Source organism: Trametes versicolor (genome assembly GCF_000271585.1).
Source record: "Trametes versicolor FP-101664 SS1 unplaced genomic scaffold TRAVEscaffold_8, whole genome shotgun sequence".
NCBI classification, from domain to species: Eukaryota; Fungi; Basidiomycota; class Agaricomycetes; order Polyporales; family Polyporaceae; genus Trametes; species Trametes versicolor.
The window spans coordinates 2,521,067-2,543,752 of NW_007360328.1; the positions used below are offsets into that span (position 1 = coordinate 2,521,067).

Below are 22,686 nucleotides of genomic sequence, written 5' to 3' on the forward strand. Positions count from 1 at the left end.
CACCTTTACTTTTCGGACACTGTGTCCTCCTCTCCCAACTACGTTTAGAGGTCCTCCTCGTCGGCGGCGCTCTTCGCAGTGGCAGACGCCGCGCCCCTCTCGCGTCCAGACGCGCGTGTCGCCCCGTTCTCCATCGTGCGCCGCCTCTCTGGCTTGAACTTTGCCTGAACGTCAGCTGAGCACAACGTTAGCATTCAGTGCGCGGAAGGGAGGTGGTGAACGCGGGTGTGTCCGGAGCAAGTCTTGAAGAACTCGGCGGGCTCCTGGCCGCGGTGCCTGGGGAACGCGAGCATCGCGGTCGTCGCGATGTAGTTTGTCTTGCCCGCGTGCACAAGCACGTAGTACTCGAGCAGGTACTCGCGCTCGGCTGGAGGTTCGCGAATTAGCGTGGTCAGCGATCGCGCGGTGGGCCCGAAGCAGAAGAATGGTGGGTGGGCGCACCTTCGTCGACTTCCTCTCCTTGTTCGGAGCTGAGGACTTTCTTCGCGGTCGCTCTGCAGTGAGACCGGTCAGATATCAGCGATGTGGACAGAAGAGCGAAGGGGTGGGCTGGACGTACTCGTCGATGCTCTCGAATTCCATCTTCGTGCCGAGCGCCTGAGAGGCCGCTTCGGCGAGCTCGGCCCCTGCGGTAAGTTGAGGACCTAAAAATGCGTTAACTCCTGCCCCAAAAGCGCACAACCGATTGTAAGTACCCACCAGTAGCGACAATAACCTGCCCGCGCACGTTATCCGCAAGCTCCTGCGGTCCTTCCGACATGACCACATACGCTGTGATCTGCGCAACGTCCCCGAGCGCGACCGGCGCGACCTTGTGGTCCTCCCCTATCGGCAGCGGGAGCTTCCCTTCGCCCTGCGCCTGTTTCAAGTACAGCAGTAGGTTCTACGCGTAGAGCCCCGCGCGAATCACACACGGGGAGTGGCCGGTGTCCCCGGAAGAGGTGTCGCCCTTGGGGTGCCTGGCGAACGTCTCGAGATCGATGAACTCGCGCAGGCGCGGCTGGGTGAAGTACTCGGCGTAGTCGGCGCTCGCACTGGAGAGAGAGGAGGATGAGGTTTTGGACGGTTTGGCCTTCTTCGCGGCTTCGATGAGCGTGTGCGTGATATTCGCCTTGTCCTGTAGGTACCCAGACTCGATTCAGCGCCGTAGCTTGGACATGAGGAGAGGACGCACCTTGCGCGCAGGCGGGATGAACAGACAGGTATCGACGAGAGACATCGCCTGGACGTGCGCCTCCTCGTCCTTTGTGTCGTACACGACCGTCGTCACGGCGTCGCACTCCTTCAGGACGGACCTGGTTTTTTCGGAGAATACAAGCGCAGTGATCTCCTCGTACTTACTTGCGTCCGCGTCGTCCGCAGTGAGGAGCTCCACGATGAGGCGACCGGTCTGGCCCTCGCCGGCGGTGATGAGGATCTTGCGCGAGGACGAGGACCTGCCGCGTGCCCGCCGACTTGGGCTCGCCGTTGCTGGTCCGCTTGAGGGCTATCTAGACGTCGGTTTATAGGGGAAGCGTGGGAGCAGAGGGAAAGAGAGGCGCGTGGGGGCGGCAAACGGAGGGCGGCGGGCTTTATGCAAGAGGTCGTGGATCCATGACGAAATAACTAGGGTCGTTGGTTTTCGATTGGGGACCTGCGACAGCAAGAGGATCTTTCAGACACCCTTCCGAGCTCGTCGCTACCTGAGGTGTCGTTATTCTTGGCCGCTGGCTGACTAGATGCCTCCCAGACAAGTTAGGTTGGTCGCGCAGGAAAGACACGATGGCCTAAAGCGCTGCTTTTGCTAGCTAGGCTCCTCGGGGTATTGACATGATGCGGAGGGTAAGTCAGCCCTAGATTGAGCACGCAGCCCATGAGAACATGTAGCGAAAGAAAGTACTTTGCGCCTTGGGTGGGTGGTGTGGTGGAGAGGTCCAACAATCACCGAGGCGCGACGCCGCCGACGCGCGTCGGTACTGACGCTTACAAGGCCAAACGCGGTCAGGTGATCTCCCACCACGCGTGTCCTCGACGCGAGCTGAACTCTATCTCCGGCGGCGGTCGTTGTGACGCTGAGAGAATGGAGCCCGGCATGCTCCTAGTCATCTGAACTCAGCCATGCAGCAAGTGGAATGACTTCCAATGGCAGGCTCAGGATGTATGTTCTTCCGCCCAGACCGAAACCGACTTTGTCCGCGCTCTCGATCGCTCAGAGCCCCGAGAAGTCCCAGCCATATGCTAGCATACAAGGAGAGGTCACACACGTGCCGTGATCGCAGTTTAACCGGCCCGGATCCACGAGAAAGCATCTCGCCCGAGCTCCCCGAGCAGAAGCAGATGACGCGAGTCACGGCAAACATCCCAGGATATCAGGACTTCAGATAGGCCCAGGAACTTGAAGCAAATGATAACTGTCAAAAATCTCTTTGTACGGGGACAAAGGATTAGTGACAGTTATAATTTGCTTCACGATCTTAAAGTCATTCTGGGGCCATGATATCCTGCGGTGTTTGCCGTGAGTGACGCTTGTGCGGGCCTGCGACAACGTTGTTCCTGATGCATGCAGTCTGCGCTAGATACTGCACAGTACGGAAGCATGACGAGGACTGCGACATATATCCACGGTATGTAACTAGAAGTTCAGCGTAGGCATCGGGAGACGCTCACCAGAAATACACGTTCTCAGAGCGATGCACGGAAGTTAGACAATCCGTATACGTGCGAGACACGCGTTAGGAAACAGACGAGCCCACCGTTTTCACACATGACCTGTTCCAGAGACGATCTGTGAAGAACGTCCGTCGAAGTCGTGTACGCGGAATGTGTGCGCCACCAGGTGGTGGCGACGGGCCGTGTTCATCATAAGAGGGGGCAAAATTGGTTCAGCGCACGTCGTCGGTGTATGAACAGATAGTTTGCCTCACCGTGTCCGAGATATTGCTGAGCAACGACAGGTAAAAGATATCCCATAGCAGTGGCATGTGTCTTATGTACACGTACAGCATCGGCGAAGCTTTACGAGAGATCCCGGGCGACCGCCAGACGTATCTGACCACCTGGTCTATGCAAAGGAGGGCGTATAGCACGAGCAGCACTGTTCAGATGTCATATTAGCACCTCATGACTTAGGATAAGGTGAAACAGACACAGAAAGCGTACTTGGGCTTACGCAGAGGATGTTGTCAGTCGCTCTCCTGCTCAGATATGTCAGACATGCGTCGTAGCATTCGTAGTAGTGTGGGGACTTGCGATGCCTGATATACACCAGCGACTTCCGAAACGCTTGTGACAGTAGAGATGGCTATGAAGTCTCGGACCGCGTGGAGAGGGCTAGTCGCGGTGGAGGGACGGAGCGGATGTGGGAGAATCGGGCTGGGGCGTGTCGTTTGTTGAGGGCGGTTCGTTTCAGCTAGAAGGTATAAATACTCGTCAATCGAGTACCTGGAGGTAAGCTCGCGATGCGAACCTGTTTGGGGCGGCTACATAGAGCGATTGCGGTGCTAGCGATGGTTTGAAAACCTTCCTTCCGGGCGTAGGCGTACGAACAGGATCGCGTATTGCCATACCTGGCAAACTGCGCGTTGATACTCTCAAACCCCATCCTCGCGCCGAGTGCCTGAGGCCGCATATGGACAAGATCTGCTCTCGCGGTGAGCTAAGGGGTTGCACCAGTATCAGATTTTGCCATAGAGCCGTGCATATATACTCACCGATAGCGATGATATCCTGATTCTGCACACCTTCTCCGAGTCTGTATGATCCCCCCGATGTAGCGACATACACGGCGATCTGGGTAACGTCCCCGAGCACAACGCACACGACCACGATTGGCAGAGAGAACCTGCCCTCGTCCGGCGCCTGCTCAGCGTAGAGCCGCAGGCCATCCGTGCAGAGCTTCGCACAGATTAGGAACGTGGAGCGACTCGTTTCTCGTGACCAGATGTCGCCCTTGGACTGCATGTTGAGCGCGTAGACGCCGATGGACGCGGGCGGGCGTAGGTAGGCGTCGCGCCCGGCCAGGGGTTTGAATGCTTTGGATTTCTTCGCGATCCCAAGAAGCGTGGGCGTAACTCCAGCTATATACTACAGCCATGCTCGAGCGAGTTTTATTCCCGAAAGAGTAGGGAGAAGACGTACCTTGCTCGTGGACGGGATCAGCAGACAGCTGTCGGCCGTATACATCGCCTGGACGGACGTATCCTCGTCGTTGGAATCATACACGAGGGCCTTCATGGTATAGAGTTCATCTAGCACGTACTAGATCCGTTCTATGATAACAAGCATAGTGCGCTCGTCGTACTTTAAATTGGTCGCCTATACATCGTGCGTCGCGAGGAGCGCGAGAATAGGCGGCCGATCTGACCGCGCCGGCGAGGATTCTGCACGAAGACCTCGGGTGCGAGCTCTGTCAAGGTTTTTATCTTGGGAGTGCAGGTGCGGGGGTAGAGGAGAAGGGGGGTGCATATGGGGGCAGCGAAGAGAGAGCGGCGAGGTTTATGGGACAAGGTGCGGGTGAATAACGAGATACCTGGCATGTGGGCTTCGAAATTTTATCCCTGAGAACCTACGCCGACGGGAGAAGCAGCCGTACGCTTCCCTGCCAGACTCGACATCATCTCATCCCGCCGATGTGCAAACCAAGAGTGATGATGAGGGTGCTCAACTACCTAAGAGACAGAAAGGCCTAGAGACTGCAGGCAGAAGAGAGCTGCAACGCCCGAGGCGTGTGGCACGCGTCACCGGCGCTTGAATCGCAAACGCGGTCAGGTGATCAAACGACCTCGCGTGTGCGCGACGCGACGTGCCAAACTCTATCTACCGGGGCGGGCGTAAAGACTCGACTGCGCCGGGGATCATCAAGAAATGGCGGATTTAACCCGCACATGTTTGCAAAAGCATTTTTGATACGGGTCCTTTGCCGAACGGGCGCAGTACTCGATAAATCTGGAATTTCATTCATGCAACATCGCAGAGCACGTTTCTTCTGTCGTAGTGTGGTGCAGACAGAAAAATGGAGGAGGTTGCTCCTGTGGCGTGACATAGGGTCGTTATATGCGTCCAAAAGCACGAAGAGTGCTGGACATCCGCCCGTACAAGATTTGCTTACACGGGGAATTCGTTAAATCCGACGAATGCGGCATCCCTTGAGAACAGGGGCGGTTTCCTCCACGATAACGCCAACTCAAGGCGGGGAAACGGCGCGCCCACCATCTTGGAATATATTAATCTCCGTACCAAACGTAAGCGAGAAACATTGTGCGACAGAAACAGAGCCCGGGTACGTACCTTGTTCACGTCCTCGCTGAGCTAGGTCTGGACTGGGGCATGGTATTAAGACTAGCTCCGAGCAAGATGGGGTCGGAAAACGACTTCGCAGGCAGCGTTACTGCAGCGTCGCTATACGGGAGCAACCTGCTCGTCGAGTGTGAGGAGATGATGTGATACATCGCGGCCTGCAAAAACCTCGAGGTTTGAGTTTTTGTGCTCGATGTTTTAATGCAGCGTGATCAAGAACGTACACGTCGTCAGTACGGCGTCGTTTTCATGCGGCAGTATTAGGAAAAAAAATTGCGATGTGCGGACAGGACGTACCTGGGTTGCGAGTTCGTCGACGACCGCGCATGGTGATGCCACTTTCTGCGAAGTCGTGAGAGCTCTTGACGTGGCCGTATATTAGTAGAGTGCCGGTGGGCGAAAGCGACTTCATGTTCGGCATAGCACCGTAGCGACATCAGCACTGATGCGGTAGCAGTGTATGCCAAAGACCGGACGGGATTCAAGGTAAAGAATACGAGCAAGCGGAATCTGGAAAATAATGAAATACATACAGGAAGCTCAGGGACCCCGGAGAAACAGACGAGGAGATATCACATCCTGCGCCGATCTGGAGTATCCAGTCATTCTGCCTGATCAAGCTGAGAAAGCTGGTGGGATAGAAGTGTGAGAAGCGCGTCATGAAGGGTCTCGCCTCGGCAGCTGTGTGCAGTTTCCGGTATCGTACAGATCATCGCGTCGAGGATATCGGACAGTTCGAGCTCGTGTTAGTGGTGGATAGAAGCCTAAGCCGAAACTCTTCGACGACGTCGACGGTGGATACAGGGCAGTAAAGTGAGTTGGAATTTTCCTTGCGTCAGTACCACTTACGAAGCAGCAGAATACCACATACCTCACGCGTATGCTGCCGTGATAGCATACACCACCAGGTCCTAGTCTGAGATCTTGAACATCATCAGGAAAAGCCAAATCCTCCAGACGGAGACGCCCGACTCCAGCGCTCCAGGGGCCTCCATATGGAGACACGTTCTCCATCCCTGCGACAAACCTCATCTCGCGCTTGCTTCGACGTACGAGCTCATATATCTGGCCTTCCGTAGGCCGGCCGCAATGATTTTAATTGTGAGCGGGGAGGGCGTCGTTGGTGAGTCGCGCGGGGAAGCCGTGGGAACGCCTCCATAGGCTCCATATGGCCGCGGATGGAGACAGGGCGTCTCCGCATATTGGGGGGGAGTCTCCAGCGCTCAATCCAACCACCTGTTACCATATAGGGCCCCTGGTTCCTGAGGTCATTCCTGATGATTGCGTCCACGAGGGCCTTGGGTATCAACTGCACGTTCTCAAAGAGAGAAAATGGGGTTATCCCGTATTTATGTTCGTGTACTGTACCATTTCGATCAATTCAACGGGGCCTGTGACCGGTGACATGGTTCGACTAATTCACAGGTTCGACGGCGCCGGGCGGACGGTGTGACCGACCGCCACTTTCGACCGATTTGGGCGCCCGTCAGCGCGCCGGAAAATTGGCGCCCGTTTGACCCCCCCGACGGCAGACTTGGTGACCTGTGACACGACCGGAAATTTCGACCGACAGGGGCCTCTGTGACCCGTGACATGTCGAATTGATCTAAATGGTACAGTATTTGCTATTTGTCGGGTCGCCAGGAGGACTGGTGGAGGAAATGAGTGAGGAGGAGGATCAGGTCAGGATCAAAGCCCGTGAGCGCCTGTACCCCGGCATCTGCCGAGGCGTTCAGTATGGCGCCACGCAATCGCCTACGTCTCTCGCCTAGCGATCCTCCTTCTCCTCCCCAAACCACGACGTCACTACGCTTGTACAAACACAGATTCCTGGGGGATATCTAACTACTCTCTCAGTCAATTAAAACTTGCTCCTCGCACTGATCGCTTTGTCCACGCTCAGCAGGCGATCGGCGTGGACTCCGGGCAACTTCATGTTCGCCTCCTCCATGCGACTCTATCACTCAAAAGCGCTATCCTACCTGCGCTACATTCACCGTTATTGATCAAAATTATATGTATGTGCTCCTCCACCTGATCCTTTGCCCCCACTGTGTCCTGTCTCGCTCCTGTTTTCACGCGTGGACTCCTGAAGGCCTAGGACAACACCTCATCGGCGATAACCGAATGACCGCATACCAGCGGACCTCAGTAAACATCATCGGAAGGTAAGCCGCTAAGTAACTCTCTTGTATGAAGAGACCTACACACATTGATAGCATGATGCGCTTCGGATGTCCGTGTGCAGTATGTCCGCGACGACCCATGCCGCGCCCTCCCCCGCTGCCTGCCAGGCAGATCTACATCGCAGTCCGCAAGCCGTCACGGAAAGCAGTCAACATTGGTACGCCATGGCCTGCTTCTTCTGTACCAACAACAATCGCGCAGTACCTCGCCACCTCGACCACAGACGTCGCGCACTCGGCCTCGTCGTGGACGTCTTTGCTTGCGCGTTTTGCGCTCCGATGGGCGATCGACGTCCCCCTCGGGTACGACGCGTTTACATACTTGCTACACCAGGCCGGTATGTTGATGCGACCCGATTGTAGATCAGGGTGATTCTGGCTAGACCGGACTTCCCGCACACACACGTCTTTGGCGGGATGATGAGCGCCCGTGCGCCCGTCTTCGCCGCGCTTGCGTTTCCATGCCGGGGAGCAGTTTGGATTCCTTACACCAAGGTAGCCTAATCCACTCCCTGCGGCCGCGCTCCAAGCTGCGCCCGTCGCAAACATGGGCGACACAACACACTGCTTGGCGCTGCGCTCGTTCCCGAGGTCCCCCTCTGCACCGGCTCGACTGCGGTATCTTCTCTACGCTCAAGGTTTCGCTGAAGTATGGCTGTGCTGGACGCTACGCCTACTACAACTTATTACCGAGTATTGTACGCAGTTCCGATGCGTTCGCGTCGACCATCACTCCGCCCGCGTCATATCGGTTGGTCCCGATGTGTCCACCCCCTTAAAGTCACGCGCTTCCTAACGTCGGATCTGCCTAAGTGGCACAGTGGCGTACGGCTCGCAACGAACAATCTCTGCGCGGGCACTCAGCTGGAACCCTCCAACTGGATCGAGATCAATCTCTTCTTCTGCGCTCACTTGCGTCTCGGTCGTCGGACAAGGCCTCCGATCTCCAACCCTCCACATGCTGACCTCAAACGCGCCTGATCGACGGAACGCGCGCTTTGGTCGTATAGTCGCGCACGTCTCACCCTTCCGCCCTCGTGAAGCGAGCTGACCTCGCGCGTATTAGAGGAACATTCTCACTGACACGGCCATCTCACCAAAGGTGTCTTCGTGCTGTTCCTGATTCTCCTGGTGTTCTGGCAGCAGGAGTCACCGCTCGCAGTGCAAGGCTCCCGCGCATGGCTTCCGAGACGCCGATACCTGTTTGTTTAACGATAAGGCCGACTACCATCTGTTGCAAAAGGGTGTGCGCCTCGCGCCGCTCCGCATAGGCAAGGGATTCTGGGCCTCAGGGCACCCGCTTCAGAGGTTCATCGTGCTCGGCGGCGACGACGGTCGTATCAACATCGACGTGCTCGTTCAGCGAGATCTTGGAGACCGAGGTGTGGTTCTGCGGGTGTGTAACACATCAGTGGTCCCGGAGACTGAGATGACGCACACGATGGCACCCGCGGTGGTTGTGGCAAGGACGTGTGCAGATACGACATGGTCGATGACGAGGCTGTGCGAGGGACGCGGTGCGAGTGCTTTGGGGGACATTGATTATGTGCTCTATCGTACCGTCTCGCGATGTACCGCATGGCTCATTGTTGGCAATGCGAGTCAGTGTGGGACTTCCGGGCACGGTAGCAGACGTATTTCGGTGTTGTACACTGTTCAAGTATCCGAACGGCGGATAGCAAATGAGACCCGAGCTCTACGAAGAAACCACACGTTCTCCTCATGCATCGTGTCGAATCTCTTACTCACCCGTCTGATGAAGCCGATAGCTATCAACGAGCTTGCGCCGCGAACACTCAACACGGTAGAAAGGATGAAGTGATTGATGTGCGTACTCGATATAAATAGTTGCCCCGAGCTTGAAGCTCTGAAGCAGCCACACGACTCGACTCTCATTCCTCGCACCTACTCTGTCCTTCACCTGCCACTCGCCCTGCGCACGCACCACCGTGGCCGAGACATGTCTTCGTCCAACTCTGCCAGCACTGCAGAGCTCATTTCTGCCTATCAGAGCATGTAGGTTTTCAGGATTCAAGTAGTTTGGAGTATATGACAGATACATTCGCGCAGGAGAACGGACCACATCATAACTGTGGTGATTGCGAGTATGCTCGGTTCTTCTGTGTCAATGTCTTAGAATCTCCGTGCGGTACTGATTGATTACTCAAACAGCTCTCCTTCTGTATGATGCCATCGTGTGCATGGACATGGAAGTTCAATATGTCTGGCGGGCACCAAAGGCTTCGCACAAGCTCTCGCGGCTCCTGTACATATACAACCGGTACATGTCCATCCTATGGAACCTCCTCGACATTGGGTTGATTGGCTCAATTTCGGACACTGTGAGTTCTACTTGCGAAAGATGTCTAACCGATGCACTCTGAATTGGACGGATACCCACCAGGGGTGAGCACTTGCATTTGCATGTAAACATCTGGGGCGCTCCTCACGCTGTTCCACCGAGCAGCTGTACTGCACTTGATTGGCTCGGAATCGTCTTGGATGTTCTGACCATGCTCGGGCCTGCCTGTGAGTGGGAATCCGCTGAACATGGGTCTGCAGGTTGAAATTCTGCTCACATCACATGCACTACCCAAGCTTTCACCACTCTGAGAGTCTATGCGCTCTCGGGAGCGAACAAGATACTGACAGGTGCTGTGCTGCTGCTGAGCATGGGTCCATTCCTCGTCAATATAGTATGCTGTCTAATTATTGCATGCATAGACATCTTGCTGATAGAGAATTCTATCATAGAGTACATTGTACCAGATTGTACCCGTCAACCTACCACCACCGTTTCACTGTAGCAATGATGTTAACGTTAGTAATACGGTTTATGTGTTGTGAGTTCTCACTTCTTCTATGTCAATCTTGCTCATGTCAACCCCGGTACTTGACAGGTGTAAGTCCTGAGATGCAGAGCAAAGATGTACCCATTCACACATCTGAACAGTGTTGATCATATCGAGAACCTGCATAATCCTGGCAGACACAGTGGCTCTGGTGGTCACTTGGTGGCGCACCCGTGCTACCCGCCAGGCATCGACTCATGTTTTGCGACGGTCTTCTCTGGAACAAGTCCTGTGGGATAACGGTGGGCCAAATTGTTGTTTGGAGTTCTCATGATTGCAGGCTGATAGATACAATCCACAGGAAACATCTACTTCTGGTACATTGTCTCTCATTCTGATGCTGCACTTGGTCCCAAACTCGCTGCATTGACAGCACATTGGTTGCTATGAACATAGCGAATGTGGTCCTCAAAGCTGTGGAAATATCGGTGTGTTTCAGCTCTATTGCACGTCAGCTTTTATTGACTGAACATTTGCTCATCTTGCAGATTACAACATATCTCATTCAAGCAGGCTATGTGATTCTGCTGATCGACCCGTAAGAATGTCCCTTGTATATTGTCCTCGCCACAAATGATTGTGCAAACCCCGTCTTCTACAGCATCAGCTCAATCTTGAACTCTCGCTTCCTGTTGGCCCTCTACGAGACCAACGCCCGCCTTGAGCGGGGCGGATCCTCTGCCTCGTCGTTCTCGACGCTCGATTTCGGCGAAGCCGATCCGCGAGCAGCGGGGTCTCCGGAGCTCCCGGAATTCCTCAACTCTCTCGCCGGCCCCATCCATTCCTTCCCCGACCACGATCCGGAGCTCTTCGACCCGAAGCCGACGACGGAGCAGCAAGAGCGCGAGGGGGAAGCGGGTGCGGAGTCCGGGTCCGAGGTCGAGGCACAGGTGCAGGCAGACTCGATTGAAGTAGGCGAAGGCTCCGAGCGGGTGTGATTGCGGTACTGTTTATTTCCGACCTCGGTTTGCTTTGCATGATGTGGTTCTCATTGTAAATTCCTCTTCTTGACTGGCGAATGCATCTCAGCATACTCCGGACCCTTTCCCCAGACTCGTCTTCACCTAGATACCGTCACGAATTGTGTACCAGGCAATATTTATGGACCTGCTGATTTCTTTTACTCGCACCACGAACGTTCTGACCACCCTCTGAACCGGATTCCACGGCGTAAGTGCGTTTTCGCAAATGCTCTGATCTCACAATGTGTGTTTTCTTTACGATTCCTCGTTAGAAATGGGAAATCCCGGCACTTTCACGATTTTGCGACGGTGCTGACCTGTGCAAACTCCCCCGGACACTCGTCTGGCATGGGCAACAGTATGTGCACACTTACATATACTGTCAGACGGTACATAGGTAATCGTGAGATGTAGACGCACCAAAGGCAGCATAGAGCCCATTCTGCTGATCATTCCGCGCGAGCTACAGGCGGACGAAAGTGAACATATCTTTCGGCCGAACTCCCGACTGTGGTACGCGACGAAACAACACGCATCGCCAATACCCAAGACTACGAAGGTCACAGAGCACGATCTCAGATACACATATACACGCACGCACGGTGCGCATGGCCCTAACTCCGCCTCGAGATCGGTTTCCCGGAGTACGGTACTAAACACGCATCCCTTAGGGTACCAGGCGCACACCGCGGTCTTCATTGGCCGCACGCCGCCCTTTTCGGACACTGTGTCCTCTTCCCCAACCTACATATCGACGTTCTCCTCGTCGGCGCTCTTCGCAGCCGCAGCCACGCCCTTGCCGCGTCCAGACGCGCGCGTCGGGACGTTCTTCGTCGCGTCCTCCGCGCCCCCGTTCTTCATTGTGCGCCGCGTCTTGGGCTTGAACTCCGCCTGCACGCCAACCGCACACGACGTCAGCGTTCCTTTCGCAGAAGAGAAGGAAGAGAAAGCGGGGGCGTACAGAGTAAGTCTTGAAGAACTCGATCGGCTCTTGCCCGCGATGCCCGAAGAACGCGAGCATAGCGGTCGTCGCGACGTAGTTTGTCTTGCCCGCGCGCACGAGCGCGTAGTACTCGAGCAGGTAGGTACTCGCGCTCGGCTGAAGGTTCGCGAGAGGGCGGGGTCAGCGATCGCGCGTTGCGCTCGGCAGCAGAAGGGCGGTGTGTGAACGTACCTTCGTCGACTTCCTCGCCTTGTTCGGAGATGAGGATTTTCTTCGCGGTGTCCCTGAAGCGAGACGCGGAGGACGTGAGTGGCACACCCCTGGATGACTCATGTGCAGGACATACTCGTCGATGCTTTCGAATTCTGTCTTCGTGCAGAGCGCCTGAGACGCCGATTCGGCGAGCTCGGGCCCGGCGGTAAGCTGTGGACTCCCAAAGTCAATCCGCGCCGCACGAGCACACGATCAACCACGAATACGCACCTGTAACGACGATAACCTGCCCACGCACGTTATCCGCAAGCCCTTGCGGCCCCTCCGACGTCACCACGTACGCCGCGATCTGCGCAACGTCCCCGAGCGCAACCGGCGCGAACTTGTGGTCCTCCCCGATCGGCAGCCTCAGCTTCCCCGCGCCCTGCGCCTGCTTCGCGTACAGAAGCAGGTTCTACCCGTAGAACCCGGCGCTTATCACACCGGGCGAGTGGCCGGTGTCGCCTGCGAAGGTGTCGCCCTTGGGCCGCATGGCGAGCACTTCGAGGTCGATGAACTCGCGCAGGCGTGGCTGGGTGGCGCGTGAGGCCTAGTCGGCGCCGGCGCTGGAGAGGAGGATCATGTTTTGGACGGGTTTGGCGGCCTTGGCAGCTGAGAGGAGCGTGCGCGTGATCTTGGCCTTGTCCTGTACATACCCAGACTCGCGTCAGCATCGTAGCGTGAAACGGGGGAGAGGATGCACCTTGCGCGCGGGCGGGATGAGCAGGCAGGTGTTGACGAGCGACATCGCCTGCACGAGCGCATCCTCGTTCTTCGCGTCGTACACGATTGTCTTTACCGCGTCGAACTCCTCGAGGACGGCCTTGGCCTGCTCGGAAAAGACGAGCGCGGTGAGCTTGTCGTACTTGCTTGCGTACGTGTCGTCCGTCGTGAAGAGCTCGATGATGAGGCGGCCGGTCTGACCCTCGGCTGCGGTGATGAGGATCCTGCGCGCGCACTTGGGCTGTGTCTGCGGTTTCTGTGTGCCGCTGGACTTGGACTCGCCGTTGTTGGTGCGCTGGAGAGCCATGGCAGGGTTTGTTTTGCGAGGCGAAAATCGAATGGGGAGGTAGATAGAAGGATGGAAAGAGGGTGGGCTGGTAGGCGAACGGAGGACGAGGAGCTTTATCGGACGACTCGACATGGATCCATGACGGAACGGAATCTTGGCTGATCCGCAAGTTGGAGAGAAAGAGAAGTTACTCATTTTTCACCCGCCATATGTACGGCAGAATATCGAGATTTCCGGGCGCGCCTTTTTGCTCCGCCCTTAGTCGACGTTCACCGTGCATGTTCCTTCCGAGTACTAGTGTTCTCGTATTGCTGGTGCATTTCAGCTAGGTCTAATAGGTTTAATTAGCACCGAGTTGTTCCTATGGCCTGGATGAAGCAGACTTTCAAACTAAACGCTTCGTAGTGAAGGAGAGTTGCGGCTTACGGCCATGGCGGTGTGGTGGAGAGAGAGGATCACCGACGCGCGACACGCGTCACTAGCGCTTACATTGCGAAACGCGGTCAGGTGACTTGCCCGCCTCGCGTGTCTTCGACGCGACCTGCTGCCAAACTCTATCTTCCGTACGTACTGGATCCTCCTACATCTTAAAATGATGATGCTCAAAGTCTTGGGACGGAAGCAAAGTACGCAAGTTTGGCGAATGCGCGTTCCCCGGCCTTCTAAATCAGCGGCACGATACCGTAGTAGTCAAGGGCTGCGGAGCCCACATAGATTTAGTGTAAAGAGCCAGCGGATGCAACTTCATAGCATACATTCTACCCCGACAAGTAAAATCAAGGCAGGCCCGGGCGACGAGACGTTGGACAGGGAAACGGTGATCACATCTGGTGCTCTCCGACCTTTCGACGCGATTCCTCTGCTTCAAGCTCCGCCCTCGCCTCAACCTCGATCGCGACGTGCGACGTTGTACCCGCGTAGACCACTCCAGCTCGTAGGCGGGGATGGACTGACTCGGCCCCCCGAGAGAGTTGAGAAGTTCGGCAAGCTTTGGCGAACCCGCACAAAGGTCTTGGCCGAAAGACGGGGCGGAAGACGATGCTGCCACGCCGTCCGTTCCTAAGGGTGGTTGTTTTCGTATAGGGCGAGCAGGAACTTTGTTCGCTGGACGTTCGGCGAAGACGATGGAGAACGGTGGGTCGGACCGCCTTACAGATCAACAAAGGGCTTGACGAGGTTTAATACTTGGTACGGCTGCGGTAATACCTGCGAAGTATGCTGCTGGTTAACGATTGACGGGCCTGTAGGTCGGCAACCACTCACCGTGAGCAAAACCATAGTCACCTCCGCGACGTTCAGCGACACGAGTGTGCTGTGCGTGCAGCGGCGTGAACAGCGCAGCGTAGGAATAGGGAGACCTTCACCAAAAATACACCTTCCCGCGATGCACCGAAGATAGAGGATCAGTATACGGGCGAGACGCAATCGAGGAAACGCATTGGCCCACCGTTTTCCCACATGATATATTCCAAAAATGATCTGCGAAGAACGTCCGTCGACGTCTTGTACGCAGAATGTGTGCGCCACCAGGTGGTGGCGACTGCCAGAACGTCTGCCACGATGGAACAGACCCTCGCTGTGACAGCCACAATCCAGAAAATCCAATGACCGTTTCTCGGCCGAACGTCCGACTGCGACTTACACCGAGCGGAAGCAAATGTCAGCGTGATATGATGATGCTACATAGCAGCCGGGACTTCTCACGCGACATAGATCGTTGTACTCGTCGCCATTTCGATCGAAAAGCCCTCTAGATGAGGCATATTGAGTGGAATGTCTTGGTATAACGTGCTCTAAGGCGATACGCCATGTCAGCAGACATGTTGACTGCGGAGCTGGCGAGGCAACATACCTCGTTCAGGAGGAACGGCCCCCGGCTCAGTGATAGTACAGCGTCAGATAGCGCATTGTGACCCTCGGAGAGTGCGTAGACTCTGTGAGTGGGGAATGCTTGAACGAAAGTATGTCGTGAGCGGACGTTGGAACCGTATTCATGAACTCGGAATTGCACTTACTGGCAGACCCAAGAAAGGTGAGCACCTCGATGATCCGTAGGACCCATCGTACCGCTGTACAGCTGCTCAGAGGCGTGTTGTCAGGGGCGTGTATGACGCATGTCGACAAGCGCGATTGTTCACTTCTAGAGGGAGAAAAGTGGTTCAGCGCCGGTCGTTGTTGTATAAACGGAGAGTGTGCCTCACCGTGTCAGATATATCGCTGAGCAACGACAGGTACAAGATATTCCACACCAGGGGCATGAGCCAGTTGCACGTGTACAGGGGCCGCGATGCATTACGAGAAACCCAGGGCGACCGCCAGACGTATCGGACCTCCTGGTCCATGCAAAGGATGCAGCGAAGTGCGTAGTGCACGAGCAGCGTTGTTGAGATGCTAAATTAGCACCCCACGACTTAGGATAAGGTGGAACGGACGAATAAAGCGTACTCGGGATGTCGAAAAGGATGTTGCCAGCGGCGCTCCTGCTCATATATGTCAGACATGCGCCGTAGTGTTCATAGTAGTGCGGGTACTTACGAGGCGTGATATACAACAATGACTTCCGAAATGCTTGCATCTGTAAACGTAGCCATGAAGGTTCGCTTCGCGTGCAGAGGGGCAGTCCGCGTCGCCACGGATGGATTGACCGGGCGTGGAAGAAGAGAGTGGGGTCGCGTCGTTTTATGAGGGCGGTTCGTTCCATCCGGTGTATATAAAGGTCTCGATACATGGATGGGCAGTCGAGTACGTGTATGCAGCGGTTAACATATATAACATTGAATGGAGGACAGATGCGAGTGCGTACCGATTATGCCTTAGAGAACCCGGTCAGCTCCTAGTTTGCGGCCTGCGGTGTCCGAATAACGCGAGCATCGCAGTCGTCGCAGCGTAGTTCGTCCTCTTGCACGCGCGCACAAGCGCAGAGTACTCGAGCAGGTACCCGCTCTCAGCTAGCGATGTGCTGGAGCGTGTGGTGAGTGATCGCGCGTTGGGCTCGAGCGTAGAAGCGCGGTGAGTGGACGGACCTTTTGACGTTCCCACCGTGTTCGGAGTTGATGGTGTTTTCCGGCTCTCTGCAGAGATACAGGTCGTACATGAGTGCATAGAGCAAGTCAACGGACGAAATGGTGGGACGTACAGTTCGATAATCTCGAACACCGTTTGCGTGCCGAGAGCCTGAGAGACCGCTTCGGAGATTTCAGGCTCCAGCTGTAAGTTGCGGCATACACCCACGACAGTTTCTGCCGCACGAGCATATACAGCTCTACATATGATACTCACTAATAGAGAGCATACCCTGGCCTCACAAAACGTCCACGATCCCATACAGGCTCACCGATGTGACGACATACGCCACGATCTTCCCGGCGTTCCCGAGCACACCTGATGCGTGTCGTGATCCTCCCCGATCGGCAGCGATAGCCTGCTTTCAGCATGAGCTTTCTTCGCGTACGACAGCAGGCCCTCCACGTAGAAGGAGACGTGAATCACGCACGGGGAATGGCCCTTATCACCGGATGAGGTTTTGCCCCTTGATTGCTTGGAAAGCGGCTCCAGGATCAATATGACTGCGCGGACGAGGCTAGGCGTCGCACTAGACGGAGTCGGTACCCGCGAAGACGAGGTTTTGGAGGGGCTTGGGTGTATTTGCCACGTCGAGCTGCGCGAGCCATGGTAGCTTCATACTACAAACGTTATCCTAGACAAGAAGGGAGAAGACGTACTTTGCTTATGGGCGGCATCAGCAGACGGTTTTCGACCATATACACCGCCTGGACGAGTGCAACGTCGTCCTCGGTATCATAGGTCTTCACGGTGTCGAGCCCCTACAGAACGTACGTTCTGGATGACAAGCGCAGTGGGTTGATCGTACTGTGTCGCATACACGTCGTCCGCCACGATGGGCTCGATGATAAGGCGGCGGGTCTGACCTCGCCGGCGGTGAGGAGGATCCTGCGCCACTGATTTGGGGACACGCTCTGTGTGCAGCCAGACTCGTTTCTCCCTGGTTGCTGCGTTCCGGAGCCAGGGCGGGGTTGTCTTTTGGGAGTATAGGTATGGGGATAGTGGAGAAAGGCGGCAGATGTGGGGCGGGGAAGAAAGAGCGGCGGAGTTGGGGATCAATAGCGAGAACACCTGCAGTTGGGCTTTGAGATTCGATTCCTGAGGCCTGAGGCCTGAGAACCTACGCCAGCGGGAGAAGTAGCCGTACGCTTCCATGCCAGACTCATCGTTTCCGGGGCGTCATCTTATCTCGCCGGCGTGCAAACGACGCTGAGTAGGAGTCAGAAGCTACGAGAAGACCAGCTGTAGGCAGAACGTCCTAAAGACATACGAGTGAAAGAATGCCGCAACACCGGCGGTCTAAGGATAACTCGTTCGACGGAGGACCTGCGACACGCGGCATCGGCGCTTGAATTTGGCAAACGCGGTCAGGTGATCGAACGACCTCGCGTGTCCGCGACGCGACCTGCCAAACTCTATCTGCTGTGGCATTTGTAAAGACTCACTGCCCTGGCGGTTTACAAGCAATATTGATAGCAGATCTGACTCGTACATTTCTGCAAAAGCATGTTGGATACGGGTGCCTTAGTACGAGGGCGGAGCGTTATCCCCGCAGTAATCCCTTCGCGTGGCGGGAGCAGTACCTCTTGACAGATATGGAAGGCGCATCATGCGACGGCGCTCGCAAATGACGTCTCGTGCGCGCCTCTTCCGTCGCAGTACGATGCACACGGAAAGTCTGGAGAATGCTGTTCCCGCTGCGGCACGGCGGATCGTTATATGCGTCCATAAAGCGTGGGCGTGAGGAGCACTTATCCGCAAATACAAAGTACGAGTACACAATGAACCGTTTGTATGTCGCAAATACAGCATCCAAGTTAAGCTATTGCATGGCTTCATACTCCGTAGCGCCAAATCCAGGCGGGGAAATGGCACGCGCACCATCCCGGAATACATATGTAGGTCTCTATACCGGACGTAAGCGAGAAAGATTGTGCGGCAGAAACGGAGGTGGAGATACATACGTTTTACACGTCCTCGACGAGCTATGCTTAGACTGCGGAATGGTGTTAGGACCAGCTCAGCGCGAGGTAGGGTTGGCAACAACCTGACAGGCCGCGCTGAGGTAGTATCGTAAACGAGAGCACCCTCCTTGTAGAGGTTGAGGATATGATGTCGTACACGGCAGACTAGAACGACTGCGAGGCTTGAGTGTGTGCGCTCTGAGAGGACACATACCGGTCGTCGCTACGGCGTTTTTTTATGTGGCGGTCTCAGGACATAGAGTTTTGCGATGTGCGGACAGTACGTACCTTCTCTATGGGCTGACGACTACGCATGGCGATGTTACTGTCCCTCCATAAGTTCGGTGGAGCTCTGAGCATGGGAGTGAAGGGCACTGATGGCATGCTGGCATGCGAAAGCGACTTCAACTTCTGCATGGCACCGTAGCAACGCCACCATTGGTGCCGTACCAGTCTCATTTAGAGAACAGAGGAGCTGTAAGCGGAAAAATATGAGCAAGCGGGAACCAAAAGCACAGGAATCTCAGGGCCCCCCGTTTAACGCACAGGAAGACAGCAGATTGTGCGTCGACCGGAAGTGTCAAGATGTTCTGTCTGTTCAAGATGAGCAAAAGAGTGAGAGCGAAGGGTGAGAAGCATTTGGTGAGACGGCTCGCCTCGGTATCTCCATGCAGTTGCGGGTATGGTACAAATCGTCGGGCATGTCGGACAGCTTGGGGTCGTAGTAGCTAGAGGCCCGACGTGGTAGAGTCGACGAACACGCGGATAGTCGATAGAGCACATCTAAATACCGTGAGCACCTAGTCAGTATCGCTAATAGATCACTAAGACACTAAATACCTGGCTTGTAGGCAGCTATTATAGCATACGCAGCCAGGTCCAGGTAAGATGTGTCCGAGATCGTATGTCGCCTTGACGCGCGCCCACGACGGCCTAGATACGACCTTTGCCATGTGTGAGAGGGCGAGAGCAGTGATATTGAGCGTATCGGCATCGAGGCTTTTGCCTGTGTTGTTTGTCGCGCGTGAGGAGTACTAGTACTAGTAGTGGAGGCGATGAGAAGGAGGATCGCAGTCCGCGAGCGCCTGTACACGGCGTTTGCCGAGCCATTCAGTATCGAGATCGCGCGCGTTCGTCTGCCTGTCCTCGTACTGCGATGTCACTACGCTTATACCAACGCAGATCTCCATAGCTGCTATTCTATGGCTTTATTAGTCTACAAAAACTGATTCCTCAGTGCAGGGACGCTTTTCCGACTCTCGACAGTCCCCCAGCGTGGACTCCGGGACACCGCGATGATGGCTCCTCCATGATTGTCTCCTCCATGCAACCCTATCACTCCAAAGGCCTATCCTACCTTCGAAATGTACGTCATGAAAAACTACAGGGGTATGAAAGCTTTCCAGCTCATCTCCCATTCCACTGCGTCGTGTCGGCTCAGTGGACAACAATCCCACTTCCGCCTTTCACCTGAAGTCCCGAAGGCTTAGGATGACAACTCATCTGCGAAAACTGTATGACCATGTACAAGCCTTCCTCTTTATGAGTTATAGGCAGGTAAGTCACTCCACAGCTCTCCTATATGCCTAAACGTACCCACACTGACAGCAAGATGCGCTTCTTATAACCGTATACAGTATCTCCGCGACGACCTAGGACACGGCCGAGCGACCCCCATCAGGTATGTCGCATCTTGAGTTGTTAAAACTAGTCTCGTATGTCTATGCGCCCTGTGTATTATCGGATGATCTTGTCTAGGCTGGACATCCCACACGCGCACACGTCTTGGGCTTACAAGAGCGTGCATCTGCCCATCTTCGCCAACCTCGCGTTTCATAACGCGAGCAGCTGCACACCCGCCCCGTGTTGTATTATAACGCAGAAAAATTCTTCTCCATTCCCTGCTGTTGTGTTCCAGATTGTGGACGTCGAGAAAGCGGCGCATCACGCCACACACTCAGCACCGCTCAGGAAATATATACTGCCTGGCGCTGCTCTCATTCCCAGCGCCGACATCCGACTCTCTGCACCGGCTCGACAGCGCCATCTTCTGTGCACTCAAGGACCGGTGCAAAATCCGCTCCTGAGTTTCGTAATCCTGATTCTGGCGCGTCTGAGTCGACGACCATCACGCTGACCGCGTCATTCAGGTCGCATCCGACGCATCCGTCCTCGTTGACTTCACGCCCTTTCTGATGCCATATCAGACGTGGCCATCTTGCCAAAGACGTCTCTACGCTTTCTCGGGGTGCACGGGACCGATCATGGTGGACAGCATCTATGAACGGTCTTTGGACATTGAGATCTGTTTGTTGAACGATCCCGCCAACTACCACCCACACCGCAGATGAAGGTGCTCCTCGCGGCGCGGCGCGTAGGCGAAAGACCAGGAACCACATGATAAACACTCTAGAAGTTTAACGCACCCGTCGGCGATGTTGGAGGTATCGATCTTGACGTGTTCGTTTGGCGAGATCTAGGAAACCGTTGCCGTTATACGCCAATGCGCGGTATGGTGTTGCGGTGCAGTTTGGCGTGTGTGCGATGAGTCGGTGGTCCCGGAGACGGTGACGATGTCCACGTTGGTACTGGTTGCGCTCGTACCGGAGAAGTGCACGGAGCCCATACAGGATCTGGTGTAGTTCCAAGAGGCGCGCGAGGCAAGCACTCTGGGGACCATTGATTGGACACTCCACTGCGCTCTCTTGTGGTGCACCGTATGGCCTATATCTTCCGCATGGTACGTTGGTTCAGGGATATAGAAATACTCATAGTCCGGTGTTGTATACTGTTGGAGTCATCAGACGTCGTCCAGGAAGCGCCAAATGAGACCTGATCTCCACAGAGAACGCAATGAGCTTGCCTTATGCGTCATACGTCCTCGTTGAACATCTGACTTCTTAGTTCTGAGCGCGCGGCGCTTTCCTCAATCTTCACGATGCGAGAAGCATTCAATGACCACCATATGACAGTTGCGCTCCATCCTGTGGCATTCCTTGTTTACAACATTCATCTCTGCTTCTAACCACTCTTATACATCTTGCTCAGATTGGGCCGCGTGACGAACGGACTACAGCCTTGCACAGATCTATGGGCAGTCGGCGTAGTACGACGAGCACCATATGAATCAAATGTCCATCCGTTGCGTCTGCGAACCTCCACAGAAATGAACACAGGTGAATATAGGAGCCATAGGAACTGCTGAGCCCGACATCTAGCACGCATGGTCGCCATCTTGTGGAGATTGCGGGGCGAGGTCAGCGGTAGAGGCCATGAGGTAATCTCCTCGGTGAGCATCTTCCTAACACGGGTGTTGTCACATAGACAGATAAATCTTCGGGCTATGTATTTGCAGATAGGGACCGTCTTGCCATATCCCCTATGTGCAATGCTGGAAATGGATCCGGAGCACGCACCTCACCCACCTGATCAAACCGATGACTAGCAACAATCTTGCGGCGCAAACACTTCCACGCGATTGGAATCATGCAGAGACTGATGTGCATACCATACATAAACAGTTGCTCCTGGGCTTGAGTATCTGAAGCAGCCACACCACTCAGCTCTCATTTCTCGCACCTACTCCGTCCTTCGACTGCGACTTGCCCTGCTCACCCACCGCCGCGGCCTAGACATGTCCTCGTCTGACGCGTCCAACATCTCAGAGATTATTGCTGTGTATGAGAACGTGTATGTTCTGATGAACTCTGAACCTGGAAGGCTGTAAGCCGCACAAAGAGAGGTCTTCAGTCTGTGAGAGAACGACTCAATTGCATAGCAACTGTACCTGTAAGCCGCACAAAGAGAGGCTACAAGTACAAGTAAGTAAACATGTATGTAGGCATAGATGTAATGAGACTTACTCTTCAGTCTGTGAGAGAACGACTGAAGAGCAGAGGCGTACAGAGCTCTCCTTATATACTAGGTAGGAGAGCAATGAGTAATCATAGAGAGCGAAGTCATATGATAGTCTGACTGAGCGATGAGTAAGAAAACATAATCGACAATGAGTCAAAGAGTCCTTGGATGAGTAATCCTAGCTGCCTAGACTGTGTCTAGAATAGTCTGAAGCAATGTAGAACGTACCAGAAACATATGTAGGGATGACACAATACCAGTATGTACAGATCGCAAAAGAATGTACTGTATATGGTAAGTAAGATAGTCCATGCTGTGCG

At 55.0% G+C, this 22,686-nt stretch overlaps 4 protein-coding genes across 4 annotated transcripts; 1 reads left to right on the forward strand and 3 right to left on the reverse strand.

Moving 5' to 3' along the window:
- Window positions 1-44: 44 nt before the first annotated feature.
- On the reverse strand, window positions 45-4,212 carry TRAVEDRAFT_49827 (uncharacterized protein; the record flags this gene model as incomplete). Its single annotated transcript, XM_008042176.1, has 9 exons — window positions 45-164; window positions 222-367; window positions 442-494; window positions 560-644; window positions 700-859; window positions 911-1,117; window positions 1,175-1,436; window positions 3,761-4,062; window positions 4,117-4,212. The coding sequence occupies 9 exons, from the start codon at window positions 4,210-4,212 to the stop codon at window positions 45-47; spliced, it is 1,431 nt and encodes a 476-aa protein (XP_008040367.1).
- A 5,208-nt stretch (window positions 4,213-9,420) lies between these two features.
- On the forward strand, window positions 9,421-11,250 carry TRAVEDRAFT_49830 (uncharacterized protein; the record flags this gene model as incomplete). The annotated part of the gene is made up of 5 exons (XM_008042177.1): window positions 9,421-9,476; window positions 9,531-9,565; window positions 9,633-9,802; window positions 10,801-10,850; window positions 10,914-11,250. 5 exons carry the CDS (start codon window positions 9,421-9,423, stop codon window positions 11,248-11,250), a joined length of 648 nt encoding a protein of 215 aa, XP_008040368.1.
- A 768-nt stretch (window positions 11,251-12,018) lies between these two features.
- On the reverse strand, window positions 12,019-13,499 carry TRAVEDRAFT_21922 (uncharacterized protein; the record flags this gene model as incomplete). The annotated part of the gene is made up of 5 exons (XM_008041860.1): window positions 12,019-12,165; window positions 12,236-12,373; window positions 12,449-12,640; window positions 13,062-13,115; window positions 13,173-13,499. The coding sequence occupies 5 exons, from the start codon at window positions 13,497-13,499 to the stop codon at window positions 12,019-12,021; spliced, it is 858 nt and encodes a 285-aa protein (XP_008040051.1).
- Window positions 13,500-16,307: 2,808 nt separating this feature from the next.
- TRAVEDRAFT_49832 (uncharacterized protein) lies at window positions 16,308-17,710 on the reverse strand (the record flags this gene model as incomplete). Its single annotated transcript, XM_008042178.1, has 5 exons — window positions 16,308-16,440; window positions 16,505-16,552; window positions 16,618-16,688; window positions 17,319-17,615; window positions 17,669-17,710. 5 exons carry the CDS (start codon window positions 17,708-17,710, stop codon window positions 16,308-16,310), a joined length of 591 nt encoding a protein of 196 aa, XP_008040369.1.
- Between the last annotated feature and the right edge of the window lie 4,976 nt (window positions 17,711-22,686).